Source organism: Gallus gallus, chromosome Z (genome assembly GCF_016699485.2).
Source record: "Gallus gallus isolate bGalGal1 chromosome Z, bGalGal1.mat.broiler.GRCg7b, whole genome shotgun sequence".
Classification (NCBI taxonomy): Eukaryota; Metazoa; Chordata; class Aves; order Galliformes; family Phasianidae; genus Gallus; species Gallus gallus.
The window spans coordinates 3,205,544-3,233,223 of NC_052572.1; the positions used below are offsets into that span (position 1 = coordinate 3,205,544).

Genomic DNA, 27,680 nt, shown 5'->3' on the forward strand with positions numbered 1-27,680 from the left:
AGGCTCTTCTGCTGCCTTCATACAGAGACCATAAGTGCAGATTTTGATTTGCAATAGGAACATGATGCATCACCCTGAAATTAATCTGGTAGAGACACACATAGCTCTGCAAAAGCAGCTACAGTTGGCTGTTCATCTTAAAGGACCATTTCCTTATCTTCAGCAGCTCCATTTTCCACAATGCCTCAGTCCAGGCCACAACTTCAAAACATAACCTCATTTCAATAGCAAGATCCACTGGTCATTCTTCTGTCCCCTTCTGCTAGCCCGTAACTCCAGGAGAGGAAAAAATGGTTTTAGTTTTGCATAGCACAAGATACTTCCCTACTCAGAAGCAATGCCCTGCTACTGATTGATGCACACATCTCCCCTGCTAGAACCTATCTGGAGATTAGAACCCAAAAATAGTCAAGAAATTGAGATAACACTTTGTGTCCTGAAATGAAGAAGCCGAGTGCCACTGATCTCATTCATACTAGTGGTCATGGCAAGAAATGGAAAACAGTGTTCTTATGAAACCACAGCAAACTGGACTTGTACTCAGGGGTCATATATCAAACAGAATCTTGCTAAGTTTCAAGAGTTGGAAAAATCTCAGCACTAAAAAACAATGTATGTTTATTCTGGATATTTTTAGCCTGGTTTCCTAAGGAAACAAGGCCAATGTGATCGCACTGTCTTTTTGTGTGTGCAAATGGACACACAAGTTCCTTTCCTGACTATATGACCCTCTCCTCAACATTTTTTTAAGTATTTCAGCCATTTTAATCACATTTTCCAGGATAGAAATCTTCAAGATACCACATTCCAAGATGTTTTGTTCAAACTGTTAGCCGGCCAGAAGCAAAGAACGAGAGAGAAGGGCTCTCTCAGAGAAAGAATGAACAAATGTTCATTCGTCATTAGACACCATAGAAGCCACAGAAAAGGAAAGTGGTTAGAAACTAACTTTCACAACTTTCAGAGTTAATAGAAGAAAAATAGAAAACAAACAAACAAATAAATAAAAGACAAGAAAGTACATAAGGTGAAGCCTCTCTTTTTATTAAAATGAGTTAAAAATAAGCCTATCATGCAGTTTCGCTGTTCACGCAGGGAAACATGAGCAATGAGGAGACCAGCTAGGAATGAGTATGTGAAGGACTAGAGCTAACCTGAGGGTGCATGACTGTGTGTGTGTGTGCATGTGTGAAAAAGAGAATGAAGATGAAAAAGCTGGAGGTAAAAGAGAAAGTATTTGTGGTCAAGCATGCTTGGAATTAGGAGCGGGAACACTACATGGAGAAGGCGGCACTAGAAGAATGGATATGAGTATATGAAGGCTGGCACTCCTGTGCACACTCGTGTCCAAATGAAGACACAACCAGTATGGAGGCTTGCAGCTTTGCATGGATGTGTCAGTATGTCAAGTCTCCAGCACATCTCTTTAAGCCCAGAGGCCATGGTGCTTTCAAAACAAAAGCAACGTGCACTAACTTGGACAAGGTTTTATGAGGCTGCTTTGAACAGCACCATCTAGTCCTATAGTGGGGAGCATGGAATCCTATTCCTTCCCCGCTGAAGCTGTGAACCATCTCCTCCATCCCCAAACCAGCTCGGGGGACATTTTTTGGCAGAGCTTGAAGAGAAAGGCACAGCATGAGGGAACAAGGAAATGTCACAGAGGGTCAGCGAAACTTGGTCGTGGGAGGGACTGCTGCAAAACAAAACCGGTCCTTGACACAGACAGCCTCCACAAGCCCTGGTCATGTGGCAGCTAATCAAATACAGCAACTCTTCCTCATTTAGCACTCTGTGTCAAGCAGTAAAAGTCTACTCAGATTTCCCCACCCACCCCATCCCTTTGCTGTCGGATGCTTGCTTCTTTAAGAAACGCAATTTTTTGAGAAGGTAGGCAAAGGGTGAAGATCAGCTGGCTCAGGTGGAACATCAAGTTGGAGGAGAAACTGTGCTGTGTTCCTATCACAAGACACCCACAACATGATGCAAGGCAGGCTCTTCTTCAGCAGAAGGAAGAGAAATAGCTGGGGCCCAGCCCTCCCCATTCTTCACAGTGAGAGTTGAATCATATTCTTGTGGGCTCAGCATTCTCCAGCTTACTACATGGAGGCCCAAGAGAACTCTGTTCTTAGTCCAGGCACCTCAGGTATCTTTAAGGACTGAGATGAGCTGGAGTGCTTTTCAGCTCACAGTGAAACAAAACTCCTAAATTCTGAAGTTTTTTTTTATGAAAATATTCATTCCTGCTTTTTTGTTTGTTTGTTTTTGTTTTGTTTTGGAGAGGGGAGCCTGATGTGATTTTTGTAGCGGGCAGCAAATCACAGCTGTTTCTTTTCTGTGTAGTGGAAAGATAAGCTAGCCAAAAAGAGACCTGAGTTCAAAGGGCTGAGTTTGTGTAACTTTGCACCCCAATGCTTGTATAGAAAGACTGTAAAAATGCCAGGAGCCTTATGCCTGTTAGAGCAGCTCTGAAGCAGTCTCTCATCTGCTCAGAAGCCAGCTTTCCCATACCACAAGTAGATTTCCCCACTGTGCTGGGGTTTTTGAGACTACCAGTAGTCCGTGTCTAAGATAGAGATTAGGATCCATATCCCTACTCCTCGTGACCCACTGGCAGTGTGCACATCACGAATCTGCCAATAGATTTATTTAGGGCAGCCTCAGGGATTCTGTAAGAGTAGGGATCAAGCCAGCAAAGAAACAGCTCTGGACTGAAGCTGATACAGGTGCTCCACCCTTTAGAAAACCAAGAAAAAAAGCTGTAAAAGTCAGAGTTTGCCTCTTCAAACAGAAGTACAAGGGCATTCACCGTGCTACACCTTGGCTTATATACCAAAACCCCATGGCTTGGGGTACTGGTATAAACCCTTCATGCGCTGATAATAACACAAGTGCTTATACCAATACCCCAAGCCATGTTCAGATTGCAATAGAAAGAGATGACTCAGAAGACAATTCACATGAGGATACCCTTAACAAAGGGGAATAAGCATGCACTTTCAGCAGTTGGATGATCATGCTCACAAGTCACCAGGGAGAGGAGTACAGCACAGTGGTAATCCGGCAAGAAATGTAGATGCACACGAGAACCTGGAGGGAAAGTGCAATGTGCAGTCAACGGTACAAAGAAATGGATGGAAAGGGAGAGTGCAAGTGTTCATGATCTTGTGGAAAAAGAGGAGTCCAAAGGGAAAAGCGTATGAATGAGCATCCTCGCAGAGATGGGAACTGGAGGAGCAAGCTGCCTCTGTGGGGCTAAGAAGAGAAAACGAAGACAATTAACAGAATTTCAAGCAAAAATGGGTAACACTGCTTCCTGTGGAGAAATAGTATATACCCACAGGCAAGCAGTAGGGGAAACAATGCAAAATAAATAAATAAATTGAATAAAATAAAATAAAAATTTAAAATAATAATAATAATAATAATAAAAAAAAAATCCAAGGACAGAGCTTCATCTGTCTGCACACAAGAAGTTTCACTTCTAGTCAGCTTGCTGACACTTATTCAGAAATGAAGTGCATTTGCCCATCCCAAGCTCCCCAAAAAAGAAATTATCTAATAATTTAAAAAGTTAACATCCCCTGAAGCAAGACATTACATATATGATGGAAGCTCAAAGAAAATTTATCAGGCTATGTTTATAGAAAGGAAGGGGGTGGGTAATGAAGTGTTTGCAGACACAAAACTAGACAGGGTAGCAAATGAAGGGAAGGGAGGGGGGAAGGAAGTAAAACAAAACCAGGGAACTGCAACTCATCTGGGGCTTGTTAAACACTACGTGACAGGCAGGGAATGCTGATGGATGGCTTCTTTGCATTTGGTGCCACACTTTTAGTGCCTTTCCAAACTGACAACGTTTGCCCTTATCTGAGGGAAAAGGCACTCCTAAGGATGCTGAGGGTTCTGGACTTGAGCAACTGTGCTGTAGGTGAGAGCACCCAGAGCAGTGGCTCCAAGGCTTACAATCTGCAGACAGGGGACGTTGACATATCCTTTGGGCTCCCAGCTTTCTTCTTCCCTCCCCCTCCCATCTAGACTGGTGAATGGCTCCATTTCATTGAGTCTGAAGTGGCTATGGCCCAGCCCACCCCATCCTCAGGCACAGAATGGTTGAAATCAGAGCACACACACTTGCATAACATCTCCATGCTCTACAGTCACAGCACAAGCAGCTGCACCGACAGCCCAAGCTGCAATTCAGCCACCGAAAAGCCCTGGGAGAGGGGTAGGAAGCAACTTTTGCTCTTATCTTCAAGAGGGGGAAGCTGATGTGAAACTTGGCAAGACTGCCACTTAAAAACCCAAAGTTTTTGGGTTGCAGCCAAGCCTCCAAGCCAATGGAGCAGAGGCTCCCAACTCTGGAGCTCTCCCGCCCTGCTTCAGGGCAAGGGCAACCGCACCCAACACCATCCCCTGCTGGCGTCCCTTCCCTCCCATTCACCATCGCGTAACATCCCCAGGGCAATTGCTCACATGGAGAAGCAACATGAGGAAAGTATTTAATGTGTGTTTACATCTTCTAATATAGTTTAGCAGCTGGAATCAAAGGTAGAAAAAATGCACATGAGCAGTGCAGCTCTTCAGAGCCCCCTCATAATCAGCGCTGGACCCCAGACCACAGCTTTAGAAATCAGGCTCTGGCCCCTACTGCCTAATTAGCAGAACAGTGCAAAGCTTAGGAGCAGGCATATCTTCTTCCTCCCCGAGTGGTCACTGAACAAATACTATATCCCCAGTTCATAGCCTCTTTGTACATTGCTGGCATTACCAGTCCTTTGTGTACCCACATGCTGTTACTTAAATTGCTTCCATGTTTTCGTTACTTGCCCTCTGCACTGTGTGTATTCAAACTCTTGCACGAATGCTGAAGTGGTGTTTCAAAGCATTGGGGACTACTGGAGATGTGGCTGAAATTATTATGCAACAAACTCGAGTGATTCTTCAAGCCCTGATAGAGCTTGTTCCTCCTTTTGGAGGAAGATAAACTCATTGTATGAGGTGTAGGATATTCCACTCCCAAAACACGAGCATGGCATTTGCAGTGCATGTTGTATGCTCAGCTCTCCATCCTTATACACCAATCTGTGGGGACACATATAAATGTCTCACATCCACAAGTAAGGAGATGAACTCCAATAACAGCACCATGCCCATGCACAAGAGAAATGTGTACACTGGGCCAAATTCTCCTGGCAGAAACTCACAGAGGACAGTACAGTGACACTACCTGCATATCTACCCCATGAGTTTGGATGTGTTGTTCCCTGCTACTGCTGCCATTATTTGCTTTTCTTGAGTTCATGCTGATTAAAGCAATGTAACCCTGAAGGAGTGCATGTGACTGCAAGATCAAAACCACCAAAATCATTTGAATGTGACAAACACACCGAAACCACTACCACAGTTCTCTCTGTTTCTGCAAGTATTTACAGAATACAACTACAACTATGTGCTTCTCTCTCCCAGGAAAGCCCACAGATGGACCATTCAAGTCACAGCTTGCCATTTCCTCCTATCTCTATCTCCACAGAAAACCCTGTAGCTGCCACAAGACATACGTTGCAGCCATTAGAGCAATCACACTGCCAGCGCTGGAGTCTTTCTCCCATTGATTTTCGGCTTGCTTCTCATGCAGTGCCTTTCATCACCCCTCAATGCAAGATGCTCACAGCCAAGATATGATCGTCTAACCCACAGGCTAAGAGCCAGCTGCGTGTTAAATCCCATCTGGCTCCGGGTACGCAGGATGCTCACCGCCCTGGGGATGTAGGGTGCAGGTCCAAGCATCAAACCCCTCAAGATCACAGCCCTGTGGTCCTCCAGGTCCCCGCTGGGAACTCGTCTTCACCACGTTGCCTCCAGCACGCTTGACCCTAGCTCAGCAGCTGCTGCACGGCAGCCGTTGGGTGTTATGATAATCGACTCGCCGGTGCGACGGGCCTCTCCCCATCTGCTCAGAGCATCCACCTGCTGTGTTTTCTCTCTTTTTTTTTTTAATGGTTGGATTAGGCTAGTTCTTACCCAAAGTGCTTGCAGCCTGTGTACACAGCACAAACCAGCTCAGAACTCACAACAAAAGCTGAATTCAACCGCACTCAGACCACAATCCTCCCCTTTCCAACTCCTTATCTTTCTGCAATTATAGTCATCCTGAAGATAACCATGCTGCTTTCCCTCCCGTTGCTGATTTCATTACAGTTTGCTTCATTTATTTAACCTTTCTGAATGGCCACATGAAAGAATGAATTTGCCTTTCATTCTCATCTAACTGGGAAATAAAGATCCAATTTCTAAACACTTTCCCCACAGTCCATGTGAGGTAGGTAGTGGTTAACAAGTCCTCTCTTCTTGCCTGGCCATGGAGGGATTGTTAGTGACACCCACACTGTCTCTGAGCACATTCTCACACAAGCACTGGTCCTTCTCAATAGCTGGGAAAGCCCATTCCCAGTGTATTATTGGACCAAAACTCTTCTGTGCTGTTTTTCCTTGAACAAGGAGTATGCCATTTACTAGTGCTCATAGAAAAAGTCCCCTTGCTTTTCCCCCAGCAAGTTCAGCTTCTAAGAGAAGTACTCTCAGTGAGTCATGTTAATCTCCATGGGATCTACCCAGCATCAGTGGGAAATGCTCCTGCTTCAGAAAATGACTTGGAACTGTTAATGGACTCAGCCTGTGAAGGATACTGTCTCCTGATAGGGCAAATGGCAAGTAGCCTACTCCAGGCTTAAAGTAGCCCATTGTACGTATGCGGTGCAGGAGAGGTGGCAACCTGTATACAGCAGGGGATCAAAGCTCATTGAGCAGCAGGCCAAGTCAACTCCTAAGCTTTAAACAGGTGGAAACTTATCTCCTACATGAACTTGTCCAGGTTTTGGAAATACTCACAAGTCTTTTGTTAAACCTGGATTACCTCCTGAACTCATCACGATGCACATGTATTCCTAAAGATATAAGGCAAATTATTTGTACTGTGATTAAGCCTCAACCTGACTGAGCTTCCTTGGACACCTAGGGCAAAAAAACACTCCTACATTCAAAATAACATGAGCAGTCACAAAGGGTCATTCCCCCAGTGCTGTTTAAAGCAGTTTTTAAAAGAAACTTAATTCAGGTAAGTGTGAGACATATCACTGAAAATTAAGCCAAATGGAAAACAAAAAGAATATTCCTGGAAACAACTAATATATAGCAATACATTTTTCTTATGCTCAGTTGAGTAAATTATTAAAAAAAAAAAATTACCATACCAAAACTTCTTTCCAGAAGGATATTTCAAGATTAGGCTTATAATGAAAGTATTTTCTGAAGCATAACTATAGTGGTGCTAGCACACTGCTCTAATCAAGAATAATGGAGCTGTTTGCTTGGCAGACATTAATGGATTTGATTGTTCTCTGTTGCATACCTGTATTTTAAAAATGTAGTCAATGTCTTTAACTTCCAAAAGGCTCCACATATTAGTGCTTGGATACAAAGCAATTGGGAAGTAGGCTCCACCACTTATTGCTCATATAGCAATTAATCTTAAATCTCAATTACGCACACAAGTAACAGAGGCACAGCTGAACATCTGATCCTTTCCCACTTGGTTTATCTGAAGGATAGCTCAAGATCAGCACATAGCAGTGTAGGATGAGAATCACAGAGTCATAGAATCACAAGGTTGGAAAGGACCTTTCCATGAGACCTCTGTTGCGCTGCATTCTTCACAATTGAGCACGGCTTTGCAAATGGTGTGAAGGTTATGTCATGGACACAAGTGACACAAGTTTCACCCCACCCTCTCCCTCTTCTTTCAAGACCATCTCTGATTCATGGGGAGACACAGAAAAGCATAGAACTTACCTTCTTTTTGGAGTGTCCTCTGTCCTCTTCTTTAGCTGCTTTGCTATTTTTCCCAGCTCTGGAAAGCTTCTGCTCCCCAGGCTGCTTGATGGTGATTTTGATCTCTGGTGGGCAAATATAGTTCTCCAAGTTCTTTGGGGGCTTCTTAGCTCTCTTGGTCGTCTGGATCTTTAGTTTCAAACTCCCTTCTGTGAAGTTCGCCTCTTTGATGGAAAACTCCTGCTCCTCCAGCCCATCTCCTGCCACCCACTTCTCACTGTCTGCATTGGAAGTGGAATCCACATCTCTCCCAGAACCCATCTCATCCTCTTCTTCAGGCTCCATACGCTCTCCACTCACCGGGATCCCTTTCCCCGAGCCAGCCGTCGGCAGCACTGTCTCCCCTGTGCAGCTGGAGGCAGACGGTGGTTTGGCAGAGGACACAGAGGCTGGCAGAAAATCTGCCTCGCCTCCCCTTTGCCGGGAGCTGCCCAAAGACTCCCTGGGCTCCATAGCAGGACCGTGACACACCGGAGTTTTATTAGAGGGAAGGGCAGTGCGGGAGGGGATGAGGAGAGAAAGGGCAGGTACGATCCCAAGGTATGAATGGTAACTGTCTGCCAAAGTCAACGTCTCAATGGCCCAGAGGCTGCAAGTAGCTCAGAAGAGATCAGGTCTGCCACTGTTGAAAGAAAGGAGAAGAGAAAAGGAAGTTAACACACCCACGTTGAACCCAAGTGTGGAAATGACTGAAACATGTCACAGTTGGGCTTCCCCTGTGATATCTGAAAAGCCTTCCATGACACAAAGTGGGAACCAAGGATGGCTGGCATTTCTGAGATCCGGATCTGGTACCATAGAGCAGCCTAGCCAAGGAAACATAGACACATGCATCTCTGAACTGATGAAAATTGATATTAGAAAGTAAATGAAAGGGAATGTGTAAATGCAGCCTAATTCTTCTCTGGACTAGGAACAGAGGTGAGGGAGAAATCAGCTTTTATTCGAAGATGCTCCTCATCATTGGGTTTTCAAAAAGGAGAAGAAAAAAAATATATAAAAGTGGAAAAAAAAAAAAAAAAGGAAAAGAAGGGTAAACATTTGCTTCAGATTAAGCAATAACTCAGTGATCAAAGCACAGAAAATACAGTGTTTCCCTATGAAAGAGGAAAGAGAACACCTAACTCCCTGTTTCCACACTGCAAGTCAGAGAGATGCACTTCACTGCTGGCTGTACTGTGGGGATGCTCCACTTTGGATGAATTATTTCATAGAATCATAGAATCACTAAGGTTGGAAAAGACCCACAGGATCATCCAGTCCAACCATTCATTCGCCCTACACCAATGGTTCTCTCTAAACCGCGTCCCTCAACACAACATCCAAACGCTCTCTGAACACCACCAGGGTTGGTGACTCCACCACCTCTCTGGGCAGCCCATTCCAGTGCCTGACCACCCTTTCAGAGAAGTAGTATTTCCTAACGTCCAGCCTGAATCTTCCCTGGTGCAGCTTGAAGCCATTCCCTCTAGTCCTATCACTAGTCACCCAAGAGAAGAGGCTGACCCCCAGCTCACCACAACCTCCCTTCAGGTAGTTATAGAGAGCAATAAGGTCTCCCCTGAGCCTCCTCTTCTCTAGACTGAACAATCCCAGCTCCTTCAGCCGCTCTTCATAAGGCCTGTGCTCCAGACCCCTCACCAGCTTTGTTGCCCTCCTCTGGACATGCTCCACGGCCTCGATGTCTTTCTTGCAGTGAGGAGTCCAAAACTGGACTCAGTACTTGAGGTGTGGCCTCACCAGTGCTGAGTACAGGGGGACAATTACTTCCCTGTTCCTGCTGGCCACACTATTTCTGATACAAGCCAGGATGCCATTGGCCTTCTTGGCCACCTGGGCACACTGCTGGCTCATGTTCAGTCTAGCGTCAATCAACACCCCCAGGTCCATTTCCTCTACACAGTTTTCCAGCCACTCTGCCCCAAGCATGTAGTGTTGCCTGGGGTTGTTGTGGCCAAAGTGCAGGACCCGGCATTTGGTCTTGTTGAATCTCATCCCATTGGCTTCAACCCAGCTATCCAGCCTGTCCAGATCCCTCTGTAGGGCCTCGCTACCCTCAGGCACATCAACACTTCCCGCCAGCTTGGTGTCATCTGCAAACTTACTGAGGGTGCACTCAGTGCCCTAATCCAGGTCATCAATAAAGATATTAAACAGGACAGGCCCCAGCACTGACCTCTGGGGAACACCACTCGTGACTGGTTGCCAGCTGGATTTAACTTCATTCACCACCACTCACTGGGCCCGGTCCTCCAGCCAGTTCTTTACCCAGCCAAGCGTGTTATCTGTCCAAGCCATGGACTGCCAGCTTCTGCAGGAGAATACTGAGGGAGACAGTGTCAAAGGCTTTGCTGAAGTCTAGGTAGACTACATCAACAGCCTTTCCCTCATCCACCAGACGGGTCACTGGATCATAGAAGGAGAGCAGGTCGGTCAAGCAGGACCTGCCCTTCATGAACCCATGCTGGCTAGGCCTGATCCCCCGGTTGTCCTGCACATGCCACGTGATCTCCATTTGATATTTTCAGGCACACACTGTCTTGCATCTAAGATGTTCCCTGAGATTCTGCACAGGAGGAAGATAAACCTGGATCATTTTTAAAGCACGACTTAAGTGTTGAGGGCAATGGATGAAAGATGAATTCAGTGTCTTCCAGAGTTGCCAGTATGCCCTTGGTTACCAGTGCTTTGTAGAAAAACCTCGAGCCCCCTGAAGCAACAACTGTGCTTTCACCCTTCCAAATGTGAGTTTCCTTTGAGGCATCAGACAGAGCCCCCTCAAGATGGAAGCACTCAGCTTGGCCAAAGTTAGCAGGAAAAGGTGTGAGTATTCAGCTGAGGCAGAAGATGCATCACCCATATATGCAGACTAAGCCGGGGGGGGGGGGAGAGAGGGAGAGAGAGACAAAGAGAGGCACACAACATGTTCTTAAAGGCATGAAGTTTTTTTGTATCTTCTCTCTCTAATATCCAGCAAATAACCCCCACCTCTGAAGCCACCACAGAAAGCCATTTTAGATTTTCATCTTCATTAGCAGGAGAACATGACAGAGAGAAATAAAGAATTTTTATTTATTTATTTATTTAGTTTGCTACTTTAGTACCCTGAAATGGCTGTCTGATGAATCAGAGAAATATCTGTTTTGGAGCAGGGAGAAGCACAGAAGAAGGCACTGTCAGGAGTAAGGGCTGCCAGTGCAGATCTACCTTTACAGCAGCAACTCCCTACTAGATGAGCTCTACTGCACTGACAAAACCCACACCCTAGCCAACTGCTAGCAGGATCTGAGAACAGACAGGGGCTTCTCAGGCAATTCTTAGAAGGAATAAATTTTAACAAACAAACAAACAAATAGCTACCTGCCATGAAATCATAACTGCACTACAGATGTGAACTCTTTTGCTTTAATACATAATTCACCCAGAAAAATCACATGTCCTTAAGCCACCAACTTTTTTTTCTGTTTATAAATACCTTGCATAAGCTTAAAGTTCAGGAAGAAGTAATAAAAAGCACTTTTTCTTAAGTTACATAGCTGTATTTCCATCAGAGTATGGCCATAGATCACTTGCCCGGCCCTGGCATATATGGTTTGTAATGGAAAGTCCGAAGTATCTTACGGCTCCGTGAAGTCATTGGGTGGCCTCCACCCATATCCCAGCAGACACAAATTCAAATAAACCTCCCATAAATAGCACAAGCAGAAAGGAAAGTTTAAAAAAAAAAAAAGAAAAGAAAAAAAGTGTCATGGGTCCTGCATTGCTACCTAGCCTTAGAAATACTTTCCAAAGCTCAGAGTAGATAGAAGTATCTTGCTAGAACATCACAAAAAAACTTATGCTTAAAGCTGTGCACATCTTCTGACAATAGGGAGAAGGTTCATTTCCCAGACCTGCTGTTATGCTGGTCTTACTGAAGATGATCTTGAAGAACTAACAGGCCCAGTCTCCCACACATCTACCCTGACTCACCCTATGGTCAGCAAGTCTCTCCCTTTCACCACCAATAAAAGAAGTATAATGCTTACCTCATTCAAATCTATTGTAGGGTGGATTAGTTAATGCCCTTACATTGTTTTGAACCCAAGTGTTTACCATGTGGTACTCACTAATTACTAACGCAATTAGTACTTTAAAACCTCCCAGCTGAAAGGAGCTGCTCCACCTAATTGACTGACCTTGCACCTTGCCTCTCCTTTCTGCCTATGGAGATGATGGGAACTAGAGTTACCTTCCCCTTATAGCCAATCCAACTAAAAAAAACAAAATAAAATTAAATAAAATGAAGAAAAATATAGGCCATCCTATTTATCTGCCATTTCACATTGTTAATCTCCTTGGAGAAGGACGCAAAGTACACACACTTCTGGGCTGCAACACAAACAGAAGGTGGTAAAAGCTGAGCGGTGCAGCATTCCAGGGAGTTACTGCTCTGGTATGCACGCATGTACAATGGGCACTCTGTGCTGGTCTCCGCCCACAGACTTTTAACCTCTCTCGATGCTGGTTAAAAAAAAAAAAAAAAAAAAAAAAAAAAAAAAAAAGGCAGGTTTCTCACAGAGAGCATCTGCCCCAGCAGGCAAGGCAGCAGGATGCAGCCACCACACCCTCAGAAAACAAAAGCATGAAGAAAGAACCATAGGCTGTGATGGGATGAACAGCTCTCTCGGGACCTTATGTTGAGTGAGACCTGAAATGTAAGTCCTGACTCTGAGCTGGGAAGGGTCTTCCAGGTTTGGAATCACTGGGCTGTGTTTGGTGGAGGACTCATAAAATGCCATGTTTCTGCCCCAGATCTCAGATTCAAGCTCTGGGTCACCAGGCCCATTGCTTATCCCAGTCTGGGTGTGCGCCTCAGGGTCAGTGGAAACAAGCAACAGATTAATAAAGGCACTGCATTATGCCAATGTCAGATGGGTTCATGCCAAAGCAAGCTTTAAAATCCTGCTTTAAAATATTGGCCTTCTGTCATGCAAAGAGTAGGCAGATGATGATATCACCAGACCCGCAGGTAGTAACAAATAACCCTGCACTCAAATGCCATGCAGAATTAACTGGGTCATTGTTTTAGGTATCTCCTTACTCTCCTTCAGGGTTAATAGTTAAATGACTCGGATGCAGGGACATTATACTTGTCTTTCTTGTTTGGGCAGGCTACAAGTGCTTGGACTAATTAGGAAACCTCACTTCAGACTACTGAACAAGTAACCTCCTGGGTGAAGTCCTGACCTCTCCTTTCTTCAGTTTGGGGCACACTGCAGCCCTGCATGAGCCACTCAGTTCTGGGTTTTCATCAGCAGGGGCAATAGTTAGTGGTCACTCTCCCAAAAGACATGGGGGTCTGAGCTTCAGAATTGAAGTTAAAAGTAAAAATCAAGTTGAATCTTGGTGAAAAGATTTTAAAAATCAAGCCCCTAAATTGTTTCTGGATGAAGTCCTTGGGAAAACTCAGGTTCTGATTCAACTCTTATCTCCTGGACTTCTCCCTCTTCTTTGTGTCTGTGTGTTTGCACCTCCCTGACTTTGGGCTGGCCTGCAAACAAGAGCACTAAAGGGAAGACAGGAATCACTTGTGCTCTATCAGTTCTTCTGCCTTAGCTAGCCATGTACAGACCTGGAAAACCAAGGAGGATGCTGATTTTCCATGAGATTCCTAGCTGTATTTTAAATACCAAAGATATGAGGGCTGCTGAGGCTTCTCAGTGCTTACCCACACTGCCCTGCCAGGCTCATGAACATCGATTCCTGTTCAATAAGCATCTACAGAGGCATTTTACCATCCAAATTAAGCTCCCAGAGGAAAGTGTTAGCACTAGCGAGTTTCCTGTAGTCAAGTTAAATTTCAGGAGGATAATTCACAGGTGAATGACAACAAATTTCACAGAAGTTGGCATTAGCTCTTAATTAGGGAGCAATTCACACTTCCTCTGATAAGTACTGAGAAATAATCAAATGCTCAGCCTGGCTGCTCACATGTCTCTCATCAGCACCTCTGGGCACCTTACCTCAGACACGCTCCTGGAGGCAAAGGCCTGAAAGAGAAGACCTCCCTTTGGGTCATGTAGGTGCTGGCTATTAAGGCCTCCAATACTCTTTTCCTGCTTCAGGCAACAGATCACACTTGCAAGAATTTGGGTGTCAGGGCTGTTAAGTGATTAAAGTGAAAATTTGCTAAGGACAAAAATGAAGGTGAAAGTAGGAAGTCAGACCTAGAAGGGGAGAAATGCACCTGTTTGAGACACCCCAAAAATGAAAGCGGGCATAATGCTTGGCACAGCTTTTGCCTGGTGCCCCGAAACAATTGCGTTTGTAGCAAGCAAACAGAAGCACAGAGGCACCCCTGCTTAGGCAAACACTGGCAAACTGGGTTCAGCTGCCCAATATTTGTGCTGCTGCTCTCTCTGGATTGCTTAAATACAGGGAGCACCAGCAGAGAGCTCAGAGCAGTTTTAAGAGATGTTGCCCAAATCCCATTGTACACTAATCTCAGGCATGACTGTAGCTACAGAGCTTGCTTTTGTTTTACCCGTAAAGTCCAAAACGCCTTGAGAAAGAAATGAAATATATACGTATGTCTGCATATAAGAGCTATGGTTAAGGGAAAACTGAGGCACAAGTCTGAGAGCATTGTGCTGAAAGTGAAATGGAGCTCGTGTCCACCAAATCCCACATCCATCATGTTGCCTTTGGGTCTCACATTCTCTCATGCAACAGACAGTTACGAAATCCTTAATCCCTACAAAATACCAGGAATCCTGGAAGCCTCCTTATGCTCCATCTTTTTAAAACCATTCACCACAAAGCACTGGAGACTATGCAGCAATATTTAATTATGACGTATCACCTTTCACTCCAAAGACTCCTGGGTTGTGTCCTCGATTATATATGCCACCACTGAAACACATCTGACTCTGAGGCAGAGGCCAGTGGACAACCCACATTACACTCAAGGGAAAGTTATGGTCAGAAACCTGCTTTTATGAGAAATGTCAGTGAAACTTCAGACTCCATCATGGGGCATAAAAGAAGCCAATAGCGTGGTATGCAGCAAACTGCACTGAACTCAGCTAACCCACTCTGAGAATAGGAAAGGAGCTCCAACCTATTTCATCATTTTTGCTTTGTGAAAAGGCCTATGAAGTTCAGGCGTGTTACTGTGACCACAGTGGTTATGGTCTCAGGTCCATGCACTGCCAGATGAGCCAGCAGCACAGATTTGATGCAGAAAAGACACAAGTGCACAGCAAATTTGACCAGGAGAATGAGTTTATACCAGATTGGTATCATGCACCAGCAGTGTATTTAATCTGCTGCTCAGAGCCCTAGGGCTAGATTTATCATGCCTTTGAACCTTGGCTTTATCTTCTTCATGTGCCCATGATACTCTGAAAGAGCAACCCATCTTCAGCAGAGAGCTGGAAAAATGAGTGTGACAGCTATTTCCACTGTACATCCCACAGAAAACACTCTTTCACCTAACTTGTGTCAGTCTGTACAGAAGTGACACTGAAAGATTTTCCCCTTCAAGTAAAACCAATGGATGTCAGCTCTTAATAAGGAATTGGAAATGGTCTGGCGATGTCCAAATCCCAACAGAGCACTACTCTGTGCGTCCTGCCTGCAGATCCTGCACTGAGCCATGCAGTGGACTGGACCATCACCAATTTTTCTGACAATTTCAGACATTCTGTGTTTGTCTGATGTATTTTTTGGTCCAGTCTTGGAAAAACTGAGCTCTTCACTGCATGACAGTTTCAGGTACACTGCTAAAACTCACATCTGTAAGATATACCTGAATATAGGCAAGCATAAAATACATGTGGATATACATCAGATAGTGTGAGATCCTCAACTGATATGACTAATTGCAAGCAGAATGACCATATGTGAAGGCCTGTAATCCACAGATTATCTGTAAAGCTAACTAACTAAACAGGGCATGTGATTCATTAATAGGGTGGAATGGTGCACATGTATTTACAGAGGAGAAAGGTGATGGCTCTTCATGCATTCCCCTGCCCTGCCCTGCCCTGCTCTCCGTGTTGCCCACTTTGTTCCAATCCTTCCACCTCTGCCTCTGATTTTGTGTGGGTTTTGTGAGGACTGTTTCTGGAAGGAAGGGGTGCTAACTGGCTCGGGTGTGTTCTATCCAGAGGAAAATAAAGGGCAAGGATTAATGGCAGTTACAAGAACAGCAGAAATGTTTCCATTAGATTGCCTTGAGTCTAAACGCTATCAGCTCTCTGCAACTCCACCAACATGACTGAGGAGAGACAACTGATGGCTCTGCCTTGGCATGCCCAAACCTGGCAAAAGGAGACAGGAAAAGCCACACTGGAGGGGAAAAGACAAGATAACCTGAAGATCTTGCGTAGCCAGACAAGGCTGCAAGAAACTCCCATAAGATAAGGAGACAGAAATAAATGAGATACTAAGTATATTCCTAACTATGGAGGCATGTAAGTGTGCACATTACACATGTGTGTATCTGTCTTCTCAACATAGAGACATTAAGAGTAGATTATGGAATCATATTTGACTCCATAATTAGGTTTGAGAGTCCATAATTAGATCAGATAGTCACCTTTCTATGTAAGTAACTATCATGCAACACCGAAGGGAGGGCCAACTGAATGATTAAACAACTGACATGGCCATAAATCACGAAGTCCATAAAAACAATACTGCCCAGGTACAGCTGTGGCAACAGCTAGTGTAGCAAAGCACCCATATGTGATAGGAGGGGAGATGCCCATTGAGTTGCCCAAGGACTTTTACAAGCTCCTGCCTGAGATCTGAGCCAAAACTCTATGAATCCATTCCCTCACAACTTAGAGGTGCACCTTGGTGTAAGGGAAGGAAGTAAAATCATCAGACCTGTAAACACCTTCTACTTCTGCTGGTCTCAAAGGGGCAAGCCTCATCCCACTTGTGCTCTCTGAGACAAAAACTGTTGTGTGACTCCTCTACAACTGGGCTCGACTCACTGGATTTACACCTCTGGTGTTCAATCCCAATGATAACAAGAGATGATATGTCATTTTTACTCATCATCCTCATGAAGATTAGTACTCTGAGACACTAAAAAGCAGAATGAGGTGCCAGCTGTGATCCAAATCATAAAAACACAGAGAGCGAAGCCAGAGATTTGTCTACATAGGGTCAACACTAGGTTGCTGAGCTTCCAGATCAAACATCATCACTGTTGGTGTGATGTATGCCCGAGGGAAACTTCTGAGTTAATGCAACAGACTACCCTGAACACTCTGCTGGGTGCAGCATTGTGTGTCATGAAAAGAACAGAACTTATTCCATTAATAACAGCGATAAAATTTGTAGAGGGACTTCAAATGCTTATTCCATTCTACCCAGCTCTTGCCAAGTGCACCATCCTGAAGGTAGTGGAAGTCACTCTAAGCTACAAATGGAAAGTTTTATGAGTATTCAGGGAAAGCATATTGGCACAGAGACCAGCCACAGAAAGCAAAAGCCTGTACAATTCCATCATCTGTGTTACCAAACTTTCCTAGATTGCCTCTGCTCTTGGAAAACTGCCATCAGGCTCAGTAGCCTCCTTCTAACACCATCATGGTACATCAGTAATCTCTCCTCCCTCTGATCAAACATTTCCCTTTGTGCTCTGAAATGTGCGTGGAATGATTTCTCTATATAAATCATTAACAAAAGTTTTGTTTTTGTTTATCGCAACTGCCACAGGACTCATCTTTCCTCCTGTTCTACTTTTTCTCCCCCCTCCCATTATTTCATTTTCACTTGCGCAAGTGCCAAAATACACCAGCTTTCCTTCCCTTTGAGAGAGAGAGAGAAAAAAAAGAAAAAAGAAAAAAGAAAAAAAAAAAAAACACACACAAAGAAATCAGTAAAATAAAACCACGCATCTGATAGGGAATGCAGCAGGTCTTGGCTCAACATCCATGCCTCAGAGCCATAAGTGATCACACAATCAGGACCGTGAAGGCTTCAGTCCAGGATCTGTCCCATGCTAAGTCTAGAGGCTGTACGAGCAGCACATCCCATGTCACCCAACGTTCTGCATGCCTCAGATGAGGCTCATGAATAAGGAAGGTTGAATTTTGTTCCTGGACAATTGCCCTGCGGATTTCTATGTTGAGTGAGCAGTGATATTCTGGTGCTGTTGGTGTTGTATAGTGAGTGAGAGATGTTCCAAAAGTAATACCTCCTACTTTATTGTGTTGGCCCACAGTGTGAGAGGCAGATGTTGGTGGTATGGCAGTAGGGGCTGAACTTTCCCACCAACATTCCATTACATTTTGTCAGTGTGTGACGGATGGCAGCAGAGGGGTAGTGTGGCAAAATGGCATCTGACATGGAAGAGCGTATGAAGCAAAGGTGTGGAATTGAATTCCTCCATGTAGAAAAAACAACACCCACTGATGCTTGCTGAACATTTATGGAGACCAAACAGTGGATGTGAGCACAGTGTGGTGGTGGGTAGTGCATTTCAGCAGTGTTGGCAGTGCCAGTAGGTCACCTTTACTGGTGCAGATTTTTACAGACATGACATGCAAGCTTTTATTCACTGCTGGTGAAAATGGAGAGCTGATGGTGGTGACTATGCTGAAAAATAGTGTTCTGTAGCTGAAAGTTTGCTCTATCAAACAACATTATTGTACTTTTTGTATCTGTTGTGGTTTCTAAGGAAATAAAAAAGAGGCATTACTTTCAGAGCAACATATGTACTAAGAATTCCCAGCATCAGGAGGGGACTGGGAAAACACAGTATATGCAGGGCATTCAAGGACAACAATAATTTGGGATACTTAGAGGAAGGCACTTCCTTTGTCTTACAGAACATCTCATTCCTTCAAGGAAGGAGAGAATGTCTGGGCCAGGAAGAAGTAAAATTTCCTCAGAACCACATGGTCTGAAGGAGGCCAGAGCAGAGCAGGATACAAGTGGACATGGCTGGGTGTGCACAAGGGCAAAAAGCAGCCCACTGTTCTAAGACAAAAGGGATAAACATTAGACAGGAGTGTGCTGGTTGTAGGACTGGAGGACAACCAACAGTTGCTATGGGCAAAAGAAAGGAGTATCTCAGTCTCTAATGAGTCTGAGGAGGAAGTAAAGTGTGTCTCTCAGAAGTGCTGAGAGAAGTTGAGTCAGAGGGGAGATAAGAGCCTGCTAAGTACCTGCATGCCCCAAAGTCCTCTCTGGCTGAACTATTTCACTGTGCTGTTTGTGAGACGTAGCATATGTCTGACTGCATCCAAGGAGGCAAAAATTAATGACACAAATCGCTGTTCAAGCAGGGTCAGGTCTTTGTGTTGTTATTCCTTTGTAACATCACTGGAAGATATTAAAGATCAGGATGGGGTCAGTATTTGAGGGAACTCTTGGTCAGCATGCTCCTGGGTGTTCTCTATAGCGATGAACTATGGGTCCCTGTGCTCCTAACATGAGTAAGGCAGAGCTTGGGCTATAGAGTCTCAGATAAGTCAAGAGACCCCTGAACTGAGACATCCCTACTATTGTGTTCCTCAGCTAGAGACAGATGCAGGTTTGAATGGAGCTCCAGACTCCACCTGGAGACACAGTGCAGCTTACTGTTATTTTGTTTATTATGGTGTATATATATATATATATATTCTGCTGGAGGTTTTACTTGAGAGAACTGGGAGATCCATTCACTAAGTCAAGCCTTAAAAAGAATATTCAGTCCTGAAAGGTGGCATATTCTAAGAGCAGATGTGTCTTCAGCTCCCATAAAAGGAAGGAGGAGCAGAATCTATGCTTCTGTGACTACTTCACATGACATGCAAATTGGATCTAATGTAAATCAGTACCTATGGCAAATGACATTTATAACACTTATCCAGCAGGATTTGTAGGGATGGTGCCATGTTGTTAAAGCCAACAGACTAAGAGATCTTGATTGACTTTAGTATGCCCACAATGACACTTTTAAACTGTCATAGCTTCAGATGATGTGACCTTTGTTGTTTTTTTTTTGTTCCCCTTGCTCACCAAAAGAAGACAGGGGCCTTCAACAAGCCCTATGTTTACATCCATTTATCAGCTCAAAGTCTAGCAGGTTAGAATATTGCCCTATTTAAAAGCATATGGTTAGAATAATTTAAAAGAGAAAAGTGTTTCCCCTTCTTCCCCCACCCGTACTTTTTTTTTTTTTTTTTTTTTTTCTGAATAAATTGGAAAATAAAAGGAACAACTGACAGCTGGAGGGAATTTATTCAACCTTTCAGGAAGAAAATTGCCATCAAGCAAAGAGAAAACATGACATTTTTCAGCCCATTAGGTGAAGGTTTATAGAAGTTACAAGGATGTGAATATATGGGTTAATATTTTAAACTGTTTTGCAGCCTTGGGAATAATGGACATGTATAATAACACTTTGCCCAGATCCCTGTTATAATACTTTGCATGTATACAATCCTGTTCAAACACTTACTAAACTCCCCTAGTTAAGCTTCACATCTCTGATCCCTTCTGAAAAAAAATAACAGAAGAATTCAGCAGAGAATTATTCCCCTGTACAGAATTCTATTGAATCTGCACTATACAGCTCCATGGGAAGGTTTTAGAGAAAAGAAAGAAAGGAAGAAAGAAAGAAAGAAAGAAAGAAAGAAAGAAAGAAAGAAAAGAAAGAAAGAAAGAAAGAAAGAAAGAAAGAAAGAAAGAAAGAAAGAAAGAGAGAAAGAGAGAAAGAGAGAAAGAGAGAAAGAGAGAAAGAGAGAAAGAGAGAAAGAGAGAAAGAGAGAAAGAAAGAGAGAAAGAGAGAAGGAAAGAAGGAAAGAAGGAAAGAAAGAAAGAAAGAAAGAAAGAAAGAAAGAAAGAAAGAAAGAAAGAAAGAAAGAAAGAAAGAAAGAAAGAAAGAAAGAAAGAAAGAAAGAAAGAAAGAAAGAAAGAAAGAAAGAAAGAAAGAAAGAGAAGGAAGGAAGGAAAAGAAAAGAAAAGAAAAAAGGAAAGGAAAGGAAAGGAAAGGAAAGGAAAGGAAAGGAAAGGAAAGGAAAGGAAAGGAAAGGAAAGGAAAGGAAAGGAAAGGAAAGGAAAGGAAAGGAAAGGAAAGGAAAGGAAAGGAAAGGAAAGGAAAGGAAAGGAAAGGAAAGGAAAGGAAAGGAAAAGAAAAGAAAAGAAAAGAAAAGAAAAGAAAAGAAAAGAAAAGAAAAGAAAAGAAAAGAAAAGAAAAGAAAAGAAAAGAAAAGAAAAGAAAAGAAGGGAAGAGAGGGAAAGGGAAGAGAAGGGAAGGGAAGGGAAGGGAAGGGAAGGGAAGGGAAGGGAAGGGAAGGGAAGGGAAGGGAAGGGAAGGGAAGGGAAGGGAAGGGAAGGGAAGGGAAGGGAAGGGAAGGGAAGGGAAGGGAAGGGAAGGGAAGGGAAGGGAAGGGAAGGGAAGGGAAGGGAAGGGAAGGGAAGGGAAGGGAAGGGAAGGACTACAAGAAGGATTTCATTGTCTAGCAAAGTAATAAGATTTCAGAAGAATTTCAGTGGAAACCCCATTGCATTCTCCTAGACCAAAAAATTAGCAAGACTCAAGGAGAGGTGGGAATGGATCAAAGCACCACTCCAGAATATGTTGGGTCTGGAAACACATGGGGAAGTTAGGCCAGTATCCAAGTCTTAAAAATCACATCAGTAGGATACTCAGGATATGTGGATTCATATGGAGGAAAGACATGACTGTAACGCCTTGCAGCTTGACCTCTGGTTTGAGTATCATCGTTTTCTCCCTTCCATCTTAAAACCAACTTCCTCATCTGCTAGAATACCGGGACAGAAACAGAATGATTCATTGTATACATTTATATCTCTCAGTTTTAAAGGTTAAGGCTAACAAAAATTTCAAAGTAACATAAAACCTCAGGCTTCCGATCTTTAACCCATCTCTAATTTTGAGGTATTTAAGTGAGTCCTGGGTTACCCCATGTCTGCCTACCACACATTCTTCTGAACAGCTTTCCCAAGCGCTTTTACAGCAGATACTGTACTGGAAGAAACTTTGCTCTCATCCTCTGCCACATTCTGGTTCTTAAGCACACCAGAACATGCAGCAGCTCTCACAGGAGCAGCACCTCACTGCTTTGGGGAGAGGGAGAGGCTGAGTAAGGGTCTCCCCAGTCACAAATACTTAGTTTCAGCCTGAGCACTGCACTATACCAGGCATTTGCATCCCTATCTCTCATAGGCTTCGGTGCTCACTGGGGCAGGTCAGAGCCTCGCCACCACCAACAAAGGTACTGGTCACCTCCTGCATGGCTTTCCACACACTGAGCTTAGTTTCAGAACAGCACATGGGAGGTCTACACAGGGAAGACAGCTCAGGCTCATCCTTAATGTCTGTACAAGTCTTTTTTTCCCTGCAAGTCTCCTATGTTGGATGCATGCCTACATGAACACCAGTGCTGTCACCACTCTTAAACAAGACTATCTGGTCTGTGAACAACACCAGTGGCTGATACTTCTTCACTGCCTTTCCATTTTTCCGCCTCTGCTTCATCCCCATCACTTTCCCCTCCATGTCTCATGTCAATAGAGTCATCATCACACACTGACAAGAGCAAGCAGGTTTGGAGAACAGGTAGCCAGGAATCATAGAGACACAGATTCTGGGACCTTGCAGGGTTCCACAACTGGACTAGAGACATTAAGGTCAAAATAAAACCAGGATTATATCCTCCCAGTCTTTGGGGTGTTTGAGGTCCAGGGTTTTGACCTGGCCTTTTGGAGAGAGAAGTGGCTAACCTGAGAACTCTTTGAAATGTTCTGTTTTATAAAAGACATCAAAAGTCTAAATGAAATAATGTCAGAAGCTTGATTTTCATGTCCGACGCCTCCTCAGCTTACATTAAAAGATCATTACTGTGTTTGGATAACCTGTGCTGCAAAACAATTCCAACTTTGGAAGGGAAAAATAGGCCCTAACTGCTCAATCTCAAGAGCTGACAAATAGAAGTCACCACCACTACTTCCTTCACTCATCTCCCCAGCCATGAAGGACAGGCTGTATTATCTGACAGTTTCTACTCAATGTAAGGAATTATTTTGCTTTCCATATTTTTTGGTACCACTTGCTCCCATGTATGTCCCTCACCTTGCTCTCTCTATCGGTTAAACATGAGCACAGAATCCAGAGCCTGTTGATGAGCTGCAAGTGTGAAGCTGCAATGAACTTCTGAAGCCACATCAAGTGAAGCTATCATGCTGGGAGAAGGAGGAAGAAGACATTTCTAAGGGTTTGAGTGTGTCTCAGAAGCAACTGTGCTAACAACAAGCTCTTGTAACCTGATTTAATGTATGTATCACAAGGCAAAGCAGTCCCAGCCTTGAAAGTTCGGAAATTCTTTTCAGGTCTGACAGGACTCCCAGGCTAAAACCTGGAGCTGAGGGGTTCTAAAGCACATCTTAATCAAGATGACAATCTCCTAAAAAGGATGAGTCATTTTATGTTGTCACCAATAGTAAGGAAAGTTTTTTTTTTTTTTTTTTTCATGTTTTTTCTCTGCATAACCTTTCTGTCCTTCTTCCATTGTCAAATGCATACTTAACTGCAGTGCATACATGCTCAAAACCCAGCATGCCCACGTGTTGTGGACAGCAAAAATGATGTGCTGAATTTTCTCAACACAGTTTAAACACGACTGAATTGTCCCTACTGCAGGCTGTGCATCGTGAAGCGTATTTTGGCAGCTCTTAATGCTGCTTTTCAACATCATTACAGACCCACAGATCACAGATACTCCAGAGAAGGGTAGTTAAGGGGGAGCAAGAAAGATGCCTGGGCATATGGTTAAACAAATCAGTCATCAATTCACTGGGAGAGTTTTCATTTCCATCACAGCAATCTGTTGGATCCCAGAACTGTTTTTACGTGGTTCATTAGACAGTAGCCTTTCTCGCTACTAGTTGGGTCAAGAGTCAGAATTGCTGTGTAATTGCAAACCTCTAAGCACAAGGCAAGAGTTTTTCAGTCCTGGAGGGTGTTGTCCAAAGGCAAAAGAAAACAGAAGGGAAAGATTATGTGTGAGCAATTGAGCCCTACTGAGAGGGTAAAAAAAAAAAAAAAAAAAGAAAAAGAAAAACTGGGATTAGCCAAATCTTGTAATGGAAAACAAGGGTCCTGTTGGTAAACTGGCACTTACACCTCAGAAACGTGTGTGCTGGGGAAAGGAGCTCGAAGGACGGGTCAGAATAGAGCAGCAGAGAAGATTAAGCAGCATATGAAGCCAAAAAAAAAAAAAAAAGTTGGACCTTTTTGAGCATTTAACTTCTTGGGTTAATTAAGCATGTGGCCGTAGAAGCTATTAGAGAAGAGCAGTTCCCAACTTAATCAAAGTACATTATTGGAAATGATACTGAGAAACCTCAGTAGAGAACTCAGCAAATATCGAGTCAAGCTAAATAGCTCAGTTATGATTATTATTAATAATAAATCATGGCCACTGTTTCTTTTGTTTGCCAACAACTAACATAGTTTATGTCTCTGCACAAACCTAGAACACCATTTTATTACATTTCAGAGAGTGCATCCTCCTAAAATGATAATGTGTTAATAATCTATGCTGGGCTTTTTGGCAGGAACCAAAGAGCTCAAACAACTTGAAATAACATCAGCAAAAAATTATTTATTCCCCATCCCTAGTTGCAGAGAAAACAGAGGTTTTCTTGGCTCAGTTACTCCTCAATAGATTTCTGGTTTCAATTAAAACTTTGAGTCTGAGAAGTTTTTTTTTTTTTTTTTTTTTTTTAAGAAAAAAAAAAAAAAAAGCTGAAGCCAATAAGAGGTGGAAGAGAAGTCTCCATTCAGTGTGTGTTTTTGCTTTTTTTCTTTTTTCTTTTTTTTTTTTTTCTTTCCTTCCCTGTTTTTACATAACCCTTCCAAGCTAAGAGACTAAAGTTCATCTACATGGGAGGGTTCTTCTCCTTTTGGCTACAGAGCAAATGGACAAAATAATAATAATAATATAATAAAATAATAATAATAATAATAATAATAATAATAATGTCTGTCCCTTCAGCAGAAGTGCCAGATGATGGAGGGAAGCAATCTGCCAGGGCTGAGGAAGAGAGAGGTGTCTGTAGAACAGCCACTTGCACGTTTGCTTCGAGAGGCATTTTCCCTGCCTGTGACAAGAGGTCCTAGACACTTGATTCTGCAGGTTTGTGATACCGCTTCCTAACATCAGGCGGACGATTATATCACTCCTGCAGCCTGCACCAAGTTATCCCTGGCTGCAGGGGCTGCCGAGTCAATAAGTGCTACCGCCCGGCTCCAAAATATGCAACATGGGGGTGGATTTACCAGCGCTCCTACACCCCTGAAACCCTCCTGTCAACACCGACGGGATCACATTACTCTCCCTGACAGCAGAGGACTAGCGGGCTCAGCGATCCGCTCGCCTCGCACCCCCTTTGCTGGCTGACAGATGGACATATAAGGCAGCAGGGCTGATCCCCCCGGCCCCACCAGGGCCACCGTGGTCCGGCTGCTGCCGGAACACCTCTACCCGGAGCTGCAGTGCTTCTTTGCCCGGGGTACGCCCGGTGCAGCCCCACTTCTCTCTCCGCTTCTCTCCCGCGGGGAACCGAACCCCGGAGGGGGGGACGGCGGCCTCTCCCCGCCGGCGAAGTGCCCTTTTAGCATCAGGCGTCGGGCCCGAGATTATCAGTGCCGTTTATTTGAAGCGGAAACGAATCGGAAATCCTTCTCTCAACTGGCTTTTTTAGACACATAAATACACGCAGGCAGGGGCAGGCGGCGCGGTGCGGAGCCCGGCAGGGATGGCCGGTGCCCGGCGTGATGCACACTCACACACTCTCTCATACACACACGCGTCCACTGGGAAGCGGGCGGTCCTGATATCCCCCTTCCCGCCGGCGAGGAAGGGCTGCGTGTGTGTTTGTGTGTGTGTGTGTGCAAGTGTGTGTTTGTGCCCGGGGGTGGGCAGCGAGCCTTGCGCCGGGGTTGGGGCTGACAATAGCCGCCCTCAGCTGCAGGCTGCGTTTTGCCCCCCCACCCCCCGGCGCATACACACACACACACACACACACACACACACACACACGCACACACACACACCCCGCCAACACCCCGGGGACGTTCACGAACAGCCCAAAGCTCAACTCTCCGCTTCCACCCGCAGAGAGGAGAGGAGCCACTCTCCCGCAATCACGGCCTCGTTATTAACACCGATTAATACCGCGCTTCACTCCGCCGCCGAGCAGGGGAGGGGTCCCGCATTCCTAATCCCCCCTCCAGCCCCCAGCACTCCCATGCTCCCGCAAAGTGCCGCGTGTCCTTTTCAATGTCAAAAGCAGCGCGGGGCCGCGGACGCCCGGGGGCACCGGAGCCCCACCACCTTCCCTCGCCCAGCGCCGAGCACCGGCCCCGCACACGCACACACGCTCACCCGCTCACACTCGCATACACACACACACACACACACACGCACACTCAGATCCCCAGAAGGTTACAGTGTTGCTCTCTAGCTCCACTTAACCTGCAATTTACGAACCGGGGTGGGGGGGGGGGAAGGGGGGGGGTGGCTGCTCGCCCTGCTTTCCACATGCACACGCAAAGCTGCCACCTACCCCCGGTACCATCGGGGGAGCTCATACAGGCTAGCAAAGCGGGGTGGGGGGCAAAGAGGGACAAATGCATTATACAAACTCCTTGCAAAAATAAAAAGAAAAAAAAAGAAAAAAGAAAAAAAAAAAGAAAAAAAAAAATTGCAACCCCTTCCCAGCAGCGTGGCTGTACCCCCCCACCCCCCCACCCCCAAAGACGCACATGCATACACACACCCCCACCAGCCACAAAGCATGGGGAGGGAAGGAGCCTGGGGGAGAGGGCTCGCATGCATTGCACAGAGGAGAAATTACCCCCCCCCCTCCCCTCCCGCCCCCCCAAATAAATAAAGCCCCTTCCACGCCATTGCAAAGTCACAACACGAAAAAAAAAGGAGACGACATTAACTTTTGCATGCAGAGAGGAAAAAGGTGGGGAGGGGGGAGAAGAGAGGAGGGTAAGACCCTCCTGCAAACCGTATCATCAAGACAGACCTTTCCTCGATGGCTCAGTTTTTCTGTTGGATTTTCTTTTTTTTTTTTTTTTTTTTTTTTTTACTAACCCATATCCCCAGAACGGCAGTGGGGGCTTCTTAGCAGCGTCCTCTTCTTCTTCTTTCTTCCTCCTCCTCCTCCCTCGGATTCCCCCCTTCTTCTCTCTTCTCTTTTAGATCCCGGTTTCAATCCCTCGCCACAGCCCCCAAAGGTGCTTTTGCTTGTGTTGCGGCAAACCCATGGCGGTGTTCATCTGTCAGATTAGGGGAGCGCACGGCCGCGCAGCACACGCAGAGCGGAGAGGGAGGAGGGCGGGGGGGGAGGAGGGAAGGCACCCGGGGAGAGGGAGATGGACGGACAGACAGAAGGATAGATAGCTCGGCAGATAAATGATAGATAGATAAATAGAGAGAGATAGAGCGAGAAGGGGGGAAAATGGCGTCTTGGAAGCCGGAATCCCGGAGTAAATCAAATTAACACGCAACACCCAGAGCAGTCCCGGCTAATTTTAGCAGGATCCAAAATAAAATGAAAAGGAAAAGGGGGGTGGGAAGAAGGAGAAAGGGGGGGAGGGGGGGGAGGAAGGGGGGAGGGGGGGGGAGAAGGAAAAAAAAGAGGGAAAGAAAAAATAAAAATAATAATTAAAAAATCAATGCACTGGGTAAAATCCTGGATTTGAAAATCGATGGAGCTTGTCTCTGTCTCTCTGTCTCTCTCGCTTTTCCTTCTCTTCCCCC

The 27,680-nt window shown here is 44.8% G+C and overlaps 1 protein-coding gene across 2 annotated transcripts in view; it reads right to left on the reverse strand.

Moving 5' to 3' along the window:
• SETBP1 (SET binding protein 1) overlaps positions 1-27,256 on the reverse strand; it is a 269,348-nt gene extending 242,092 nt beyond the window's left edge. For both annotated transcript variants that reach the window (XM_015277426.4, XM_001233853.7), the window contains exons 1-2: positions 27,012-27,256; positions 7,852-8,512 (exon numbers count right to left, since the gene is read on the reverse strand). In XM_015277426.4, the coding sequence (XP_015132912.2) occupies positions 7,852-8,343 (492 nt within the window). In that variant the 5' untranslated portion in view covers positions 8,344-8,512; positions 27,012-27,256. The remainder of the gene's footprint in view (positions 1-7,851; positions 8,513-27,011) is intronic.
• Between the last annotated feature and the right edge of the window lie 424 nt (positions 27,257-27,680).